General features: G+C 37.2%; 1 protein-coding gene across 2 annotated transcripts; it reads left to right on the top strand.

The window, feature by feature from the left end:
* The first annotated feature begins 333 nt into the window (after positions 1 to 333).
* LOC106069467 (monocarboxylate transporter 2-like) lies at positions 334 to 9,220 on the top strand. Of its 2 annotated transcripts, none has more exons than XM_056012717.1 (6): positions 334 to 887; positions 1,996 to 2,139; positions 4,446 to 4,589; positions 4,870 to 5,063; positions 5,948 to 6,820; positions 8,276 to 8,419. In XM_056012717.1, exons 1-6 carry the CDS (start codon positions 836 to 838, stop codon positions 8,282 to 8,284), a joined length of 1,416 nt encoding a protein of 471 aa, XP_055868692.1. In that variant the 5' UTR covers positions 334 to 835; the 3' UTR covers positions 8,285 to 8,419. The 2 variants fall into 2 exon arrangements, with proteins under 2 accessions (XP_055868692.1, XP_055868691.1); XM_056012716.1 differs by having other exon boundaries at positions 354 to 887; positions 5,948 to 6,809; positions 8,276 to 9,220.
* The last annotated feature ends 11 nt before the right edge of the window (positions 9,221 to 9,231 follow it).

Below are 9,231 nucleotides of genomic sequence, written 5' to 3'. Positions count from 1 at the left end.
GAGCTCACAGCTCAGCAGCAATAAAGCTGGCTAGAAGAAGAAGAAGAAGAAATGTGACAGTGGATTTCTTATTACACTATGGATATAACTAAGACTGACATTTTTCTTTTTTTTTTCTTTTTTTTTTTTAATTAACTGTTGTAGTCTTTTAATTAGTCATCATTTCTCTTGAAATCTTAATCTTTTAGATCACCTGGAGATTTTGACGGAATCTTTAAGAAAATTTCAATTTGATTCCAAGAAATGAGTCAGATTATCTTCCTCTCTTAGTTCGCACTCCATGACGGGAACTTAGTAGATGAATCAAGGTCAATGGTGGCCCAACAATTAGTTCGTGCCTTTGCATTGTCCACATCAATTATCTCCCCTACTGCCCCTAAAACAGACATACAACACAATGGATATTGTTTCAAAAAACAGAGTCTCTTAGGGTCCACATAGACGAATGGTTTACTTTATGTTTAATACTGAAACATAAACACTGTCATTATTCAATTTATATAAGTGTGAATTAAGTCAATGCAGTGTGCTAAATCTAGCATTGTAAATTAAGTCAATGCAGTGTGCTAAATCTAGCATTGTAAATTAAGTCAATGCAGTGTGCTAAATAGTCAATATAGTGTGTTAAATCTATCGTGTGAATTAAGTCAATATAGTGTGTTAAATCTATCGTTGTTAATTAAGTCAATGTAATGTGCTCAATAGTCAATATAATGTGTTCAATCTATCGTTGTTAATTAAGTAAATGCAGTGTGCTAAATATATAGTTCTAAATTAGTGTGTAGTGTGTATTATATCTATAGAACTGCTAGGTTTCTATTGTTTATTAATCAAAATGACTACGGAACTTTACAAAGACAAAGGCTGGGCCTGGATGGTTTGTTTTGGTAAGTAAACATTGTTGTCGATATAAGAGAAGCTTGTTAACTCTTTCACTCCTAACTGACGATACCAACGTTGATTCCACCAGAATGTGGTAAATAATTACGGAGAGAAAGAGTTAATACCAGATGTTATTGATGACGTACCTGGGTTGATAACCGGAAGTCGTAGGACAGAGCACGGAAAAGTGGACCTTAATATGACAACAAAAAATGAAGGGAAAAGAAAGGGATCCTCCAGATAGACTTACTTGTGAGGCATCCACAAATGAGGTTTGACCTGTAACCGTCATTTACACCCAACATTAAAGAAATGTTACAGAAAATGGAGACAATATCATATAGAAATGTTTCCATCGGGTAAATTCTTGCAGGAAAACTTTTCTTTGAAGGGGAGGTGGGGGGGGGGGGGATCCGTGACGATGATCAGTGTGCCGTTAGCAGGGCCGAATTTAAGCACGTGGAGGCCCCTACAATTTTTTCCAAAGCTTCAATAAAGATCCACTTATGAATGAAAATACTTATATCCAATTGCATTCTATATTTTAGAAGAAAGGAAAAACATTCCTGCATTTCTTTGATTTCACTTTCCTTGTGAAAAAAAAAAAAATTTCTTATGTATATTTTAGTTTTAAAAATGGTGTATCTTTTAGATTGTGGAGGGTAAGGCCCTTGGTAGACCCACTGTCATAAATTTGGAACTGCTGTATTTTCTTATTTCGAGCATGTTACAAGCGTACACTTCTTCACCTCAATATTTTTGCCATCCCTTGCAAGGAGAAAACTTAGCATTAGACTGTCAGTAAATGTGTACCGCGACACAGTGGCGTAGCTAGGGGGGGGGGAATTTGAAATCCTGCCGGGCCCCCACTTGAAGGGGGCCCAAAATGATTGTTTTTTACATTAAAAATAAAATATTACGCAATATACTGAGGCCCTCAAACAGGCCAAAACCCCCTGGCACCCAAATAATAAAAAATTCTTAGCTACGCCCCTGCATCGACATCTCATTGAGAACGAGATTTTTAGAAGACACGTGGAAAGAAACTTCATCCACAATATTAGCTGGGTTTTTTTTAAATAACATGAAAAACAAACACTTTAATGTCCTCAGCCACTTTTATGATCTACTTGATCCACCCCAGTTACTTCTACGTAACCTCAGCGTTGTTTCTGGACTTCATGGACATTTTCGACACATCAGCTGCAATGGTCAACGTCATTTTGGCGATGACAAATGTCGTTTACTGTGTCTCAGGTGAGAGTGTGTCTCTGAAAAAAGAGCGTGCCACAGGTGAGAGAGATTGACGAACAAAGAAATTATTTCACCCACCTGTGACTCAACGTTTAATAAGCAATCGTGCTGTTATTTCACCGGTCATTAAGTGTGACACCAGTTCCTCCGCAGACTATGTGTTCGTCCATGTTACACTTAATAAAATAAATAGGTCACAACTAGGTCTTCTTATCAGCGTGACATTTTTCACTCTTTGTGAGCCTTTAAAAACTCAAAAAACATTCGCTTTTTTAATATTATTATTATTATTATCTTATCTTATATAATAAAGACGTTACTTCAAAATAAAAAATGATTACTTCCAACTCGTCATGCATTTAGTCATGCATATTAACCATGCATATTAATTATGGTTCAGTGTTTTATATGTAATTGCTACTTTACTTCTGAGTCTTCTATCCTGAAGACTTTCTAAATTTAGTGATTTTAGTAAAGGTGTTACTATTGTCAAATGTGAATATTCGTTTGTTATGAATCTCACTGCTAAATTTGTGTCTGTTCCAGTTTATTAATGCTTTGAGTTGAAGGGTCGCAAACAGAGGGTGCATATTCAATTAATGGCTTAACCAATGTTAAATAACATTTTAGTTTTATGTTCTTATTTGATTTATAGAAATTTCTTTTAATAAACCCTAATGCTTTGTTTGATTTTTTGATAGTTTCATCAATATGGGGATTCCATGACAGTTTTTCATTTATTATAACACCTAGGTATTTTGCTTTTTTAGTCCGTGTTTCTGGTTTACCATTAATAAGATAAGTGGAATTAATTTGTTTTTTTTTGTTGTTACTCTTAACAACTGACATTTTTGTGTATGGAAAGACATGCTCCAATTTAATTCCCATTTCTGTAATTCATCTAATTCTCTTTGTCGAAAATCTGTAAAAACAGATTCAGCATGAAGAAAGTCTACTCTATACCAATAGACTTTTGATATTTCGACTCTTTGTAATACGCCTACTATGGGTCAGCTGAATTGTTGATGATCACAATGATTACATGATTCTTTCTGTGCGCGTATTATTACTTTTGTTAAGTTTGTACTAAACAGCCAAACTAGACAAACACAAGATTGAAGTAACCGCGAAGTCAACTTTAGATGCTTTAATAAAGCGGTTCTCAACCTTTTAGGCTCGGTGACCCCTTTTTACAATATACCACTCTGCCGCGACCCCCACACATAGCAATAGAAGAATAGACAATAACTATCCTTATTTTTGATGGTCTTAGGCGACCTCTGGCAAATCGTCAATCGACCCCCAAGGGTGTCGCGATCCACAGGTTGAGAACCCCTGCTTTAATATAATGAATTACTCCACAAAGTGGACGATGTAGTCTCATTCACTAACGTGAAGGATGTTACCTCTATTAAAGCTCAGTATCAACTGTTTGTCTATGTAAACAACAGCCTCGCATTCATTCAATGTCGTCATATTTGTGCGTTCACTATCTGTCGCCTGACATTCTATTTTCTAACACCCTTTGCAGCTCGATATGAACGTGGACTTGAACTAAATGAGGCCAGATTTTTTGAAAGTAGGAAACAAAAATCTTAATAGCAAATTATTAAATATGATTTTTTTTTCAAAGTCTTCTGACCTCGGAATAGGGGCAGCTGCCAGCTTAGGTGAAGGGAGATAATTAATAAAAATTCCGACCTTAGACTATGGCAGCGGCCAGCTAGTTGAAGGGAGATAATTTATAAAATCTTCGACCTTGCAATAAGTGTAGCGGCCACGTAAGTTGAAGGGAGATAATTTATAAAATGTTTAGACTTTAAACTTAAAGGGAAAATTTTTCGAAAAGTAATTAAACGCTAAGATTATTTTTAAAATTGTAATAATTTCTCTCCTATTAAGTACGTTTGTAAAATGTTTTACATGTTTCGGATGTTCCTTCAGAGTTGAAGATAGTTTACTTCCTAGTTCAAACCTCCCGCAGGACGACGGGGGATGGGTACAGACAGGGTCAGAACCCGGGACCATCGATAAATCGGAACGACAGCCCAGCGCTCAAACCGCAAGACCAGGCAGCCATCCAATACTAATACGTTAATACTAATAATTATAATGATGTATAATTATTCAAATATTTGTACACTATCTTTTCGTTACATGTTAGGAAAAAACGATTTTTTTATTACGGGCGTTAATGCAATGCACACGGTGACTCTGTGATCAGCTCGTAGTTCAATCTTACCTTTGATTACCTTACATTCCTACCATTTATAATTTCTTGATGAAACACTTACCTTTCTGTATTGCAGCCTTTGTTCTTGTCAATCTGGTCATGCCCCATGTGTCGATCAAGCAACTGACCACCGTCTGCTCTATCGTGTATGCGCTGGCCACTCTGGCAGTGGTTGTCTCCCCTACTCTGCCAGTTTTTTTCACAGTTTGTGTTATAAAATGTAAGAAATTATTTTGTTTTATCAATAAATTTATTAGTCTTCTTTATGCATGAGCCATTTAGGTAATAGATCTAGGGCAGTGATGCACAAAATACGCCCGAGGGCCATATTCGGCCAGCGACTTGTTTTTTTCTTATCAGATCTCTACCAAAACCAGAGTTTTATTCTTTTATTCTAATTCAGGTTTCTTTTATTTATACATTTTCTTATAATCACATACAACTATCAGATTTTTTTTTCGTCATTTTAAAATATATTTGAACAAAACTATTATTAATAGATATTGCTCAAGGGGGAGTACTCGTGCCTTCCTTGACTATTGTTGGTATGTACTTTGAACGCAGGAGAGCTCTAGCCACATCCTTATCATTGCTGGGTATCAGTGTTGCTGCATTGATGGTGCCGCCTGTCATAACCTACCTCAGGAGAGAATATGGCTTCAGGGGCTCGTTTCTACTTCTTTCAGCATACGAGGTAATCCCATGAGATTTACGAAATCATTTTTAGCGGCCCCTGAAAGGGGAAAAGACGCTATTAGTTTTGTGTGGAATGTCTGTCCGTCCGTCCCGTTTATAATTCGTAAACTAGAAAAGATAGTGGAAATCCGACATCATAATATTTTAGACCATTCAAAGTTCTGTTGCAACGGCTACTTTTTTCTTTCTGAAAGCGAAAAATCTAATTTCTTTAATCACTTATGCAAGCAGTTTTTGTTTCACAAAATATACACCACTTATACAGCTATTCACTATTAATAATAACCAATACCGGAGGGTCTTTAGAAGGAGAGATTACCACTTACCATATTTTTAATATATTAATGCAAATGGTTTTAGATTTCTTTGTCAATTTTTTTTTATTTTACATTTATATTGTTAAGTTATGTAAGTTCTGTCATACTATCTACTACATTTAAACACAGAAAAGTTTTCTTTTTTCTAAAGAGAAAAAATCTACTTAGTATGCATATAAGTTGGGCATAATTTCAAACAACAATTAATAAGTAGTTTTTCATATTAAAACTTGAATAGTACAATCGACTATTCTGATAACACATATTTTTTTTTACGGAAATTTTTTTTTATTGAATAAGAGATTGACCCTTTACAAAACAATAGATCAATTAGATATTCACTATTAGAAATCAGTTAGGCCAGGTTCACATTTACCTTCACATTCACTTTCCGCTGGACCCCTGGGACACCACATATTAAAGATTAATAAATTAACTGAAGATACAGAAACCCTGAAAAATGAAGCTATAAAAACATGGTATAAAATCGTTTTATATTCACATGTTGAAATAAAAAAACAACAGAATTAAACGATTTTATGTATATATTTTATTCCTTCTGCAGATGCAATCCATTATAGCTGGGATGTTACTCCGGTCAGTACCAAGCGGCTCACACCTAAAATTAGGTCAAGCTCCTAATGCATCAGTTTACAAAGGGCACACTGCTGACGTTGAAGATGATACTGCTAGAATTAAGCTTCTTTCAGATAGCCAGGATCAGCATAAGTTGAATGTTCCTGGACAAATTGTGTGTCAAGATAGAGAAAATCTACAACTAGTAGAAAAACAACGCTTGGCATATGATTCTCTAGAAACATTTTCTAAAACTTCAAAGACATTTTCCAGCACAGAATCGTCTTTGAAGAATAACCTGAACTTGGAAGATGCCGGAGAGAATTATAAATCCAATCTCAAAAAGCCGAAAGACTCTCCTAGGCTTCTGACAAGGCTGAAAGTAGCTTTAGACTTCTCTCTTCTCAGAGACTATGTTGCTCTTTTCTATCTGTTAAGTTTCGGACTCAATCACTCTGGTGCCTTTATCGCAACGTACCTGCCGTCCTACGCCATCAAGTCGGGGCTGTCGCCTCCTGACGCTGCACTGCTCATGACGATAGCCGGCTCCTGCGACGCTGCATCCAGGGTAGCCTACGGGTATTTGGCAGATCTGCGCGTCGTACGGCCAAGTCTAATCCTGGCTTCTGCTTGTCTGGTACTGGGAGTGACATGCCAGATGATCACCTTATACACAAGCCTCGGGACGTTCGCCATCTTCGCTGTTGTCTACGGATGTTGTGGGATGGCGCACCTTAGTCTGAACACGCCCCTAATAGTAGATCTACTGGGCATCTCCAGACTCGGCAAAGTGTTGGCTTTGGGCGCACTAGCATCATCTAGCTTTATATCTGCCCAATTCCCCATTCACGGTAAGTTCACGGTAAGTTGAAGTATCATAAATAATAACTTTCAGTCTTTGAATAAATAATTTACACTACAGCATTACTCATCATTACAAAGCTTATTTAATTACTCACTCCGTCTGTTTGTCTGGTACAAATCTTGTGCAGGTTTTTTCTCCTATTTCCCATTCTCTGATCAAATTGAAATTTCACACAATTATTCATAGTCTATGACAAAACACGAAACAATAAAAAAATTAAACAATTAATTAATATTCTTTTATATAACAGGGAGTTAAACCGTGCCAGTATTAGAGAAATAGCAGTGGTTCTTGTGGTTCTTCCCCTTAGATAACCTTTTTTTTAAAGTATTTTTTTTTTATTTTGCTTGTCACTCAACTAATACCATTTATTCCCAAGCATATAAGTGAGTAACTGTCAGAGTTGTAACCGTTGTTAGTGACGTTAGTATTGGTTTCTCAGTCTAGGTTGTAACGAAACATGCATTTAAGATTCGTCATAATCATGTGATGTTAGTAACATAACAACGTAAGCCCCAGCCCCTCAAGGAAAGAGGAAGAAGGGACGGCCCAGGAATACATGGCGCCGCGATTTGGAAGCAGATGCCAAGCAGATGGGCAAGACGTGGGGACAGTTGGAGAGACTCGCCCAGAACCGAGACGCCTGAAGGAAGCTGGTTGGTGGCATATGCCCCAGAAGGGACCACAGGCAGAGATGAGATGATATTTATGTTGTTTCTAGCACTCGCAACGAATGTTATTGGTTTAACTATTCCGTTTGGGAAGCCACACGCTCTTGGCCTGTATAATGACATACGCACCCTGCGCACGGATTTTATCCAGGAGTTTTGCAAGAGAGAATTCGAGTCTTTCAGACCATCACTAATTTGAAGTTTGATGATAATGACGATGATAGTGATTGGTTTAATTATTATTATTGTTATTATTGGAGACGTGGTGGCTAAGTGGTAAAGCGTCCCGGTGAAGACTGGGATTTTTGCTTTCGAGATCGTTAGGGCACTTCTAAGTCCACCCAGCTCTAATGGGTCCCTGACATAATTTGATCGTTGTGCTAACCACGTGGGCCACAGAAACAGATGATCTTTACATGATCTGCCCCGTAGATCACAAGGTCTGAAAAAGGAACTCTACATACCTTTTTTACCTTTACCTATGACTTAGTCGGTTGGGGCACCATGCAAGATTTGTCGACCGTCTTCCTCCATTCCTCTCTGTCTTTCGTCTTTGTTAGAACCTCTTTCAATGGCAGGCCCGTCGATTCTTTTATGTTGTCTTCCCATCGCTTTCTCTGTCTGCCTCTTCTTCTTTTTCCTGGTACTGTTCCCTGAAGGAAGGTCTTTGCGAGCCCCGAAGACCTTGTAATATGGCCATAGAACTTTACTTATTTACTTTTATTGTTATTATTTTTATTTGTTTTTATGTTTTTAACTCTGTAAGACATTTTGTTTCCAGGTGTCCTGATTGAAGTCACTGGCAATTTCACCGCCTCATTTTATTGGATAGGTGGCACTTTTATTTTAAGTTCTCTGTACCTGTTCGTGGAGCCATGGGTCAGGAAACTGCAAGACAAGAAAACGTCTTCAAATTCATTGGGGAACTAACTATTAAGTGTATTAACTAACATCGTATCCCTTCATTCCTGCGATTACATCATTTAGGGTAGAGCCCAATAAAATATTCCATTAAATGTGTAGTGTGAATCGTATAAAAAAAAAGTTTATTAATTTTTACATAATGAATAAATCAATAAAGATTATTAATGAAAAATTACGAGAGAGAGAGAGAGAGAGAGAGAGAGAGAGAGAGAGAGAAAGAGAGGTAGGAATGGAGAGAGAACGTCAAAGATAAAAATGAATCAAGACAAAAGGAAATGGATTGAGACTTATATTTAGGTCAAGGGAGAGCATTGACAAAAAGTGTGCATATTCTTCTTTCTTTTAAAGTTTTGTTATACGTTTGTTTTTGCAAAACAACATAATATAAGACTAACATATAGAGATGTCTGCAAGCGAGACATGAGAGCCTCAGGCATCAGCGAAAGTATGTGGGAAAACATAGCCAAAGACCGGAGTGTATGGAGACAGACTGTGCGTGCTGGGACAACCCTTGCTGAGAACAAAAGAATTGAAGCGGCTTTAATCAAGAGGTATAAAAAGAAAGCTGCCCTGTCTGCTAGCCCTGAATCAGAGGCATACACATGTACGAATTGTGGCAAAGTCTGCCGTTCTAGAATTGGCTTGATTAGCCACACCAGATTCTGCCCCGTCTCAAGATTAAGCCAAAACCAGTGACTCATTTGGGCGCATCCATTGCCTTTCGAGACAAAAGGAGCCATATATAATATAAGAGGCCAACCTTACAGTGAGACGTGTAGATTTCGTTTTAATTAAGTACATTTTTATTTCTAC

This window comes from Biomphalaria glabrata, chromosome 15, assembly GCF_947242115.1.
Source record: "Biomphalaria glabrata chromosome 15, xgBioGlab47.1, whole genome shotgun sequence".
In the NCBI taxonomy this organism is placed as follows: Eukaryota; Metazoa; Mollusca; class Gastropoda; family Planorbidae; genus Biomphalaria; species Biomphalaria glabrata.
The sequence above is the reverse complement of the archived record's forward strand: the minus strand, read 5'-3'. Positions and strand labels throughout refer to the sequence as shown.

What these genes read in the sequence shown, in the direction of transcription:
- LOC106069467 (XM_056012716.1), top strand. Translation starts at nt 836, where the DNA reads ATGACTACGGAACTTTACAAAGACAAAGGCTGGGCCTGGATGGTTTGT. An exon ending in GGCCTGGATGGTTTGTTTTG is followed by an intron (nt 888 to 1,995) that starts GTAAGTAAACAT and finishes TAATGTCCTCAG; the next exon opens with CCACTTTTATGATCTACTTG. An exon ending in TGCCCAATTCCCCATTCACG is followed by an intron (nt 6,810 to 8,275) that starts GTAAGTTCACGG and finishes TTTTGTTTCCAG; the next exon opens with GTGTCCTGATTGAAGTCACT.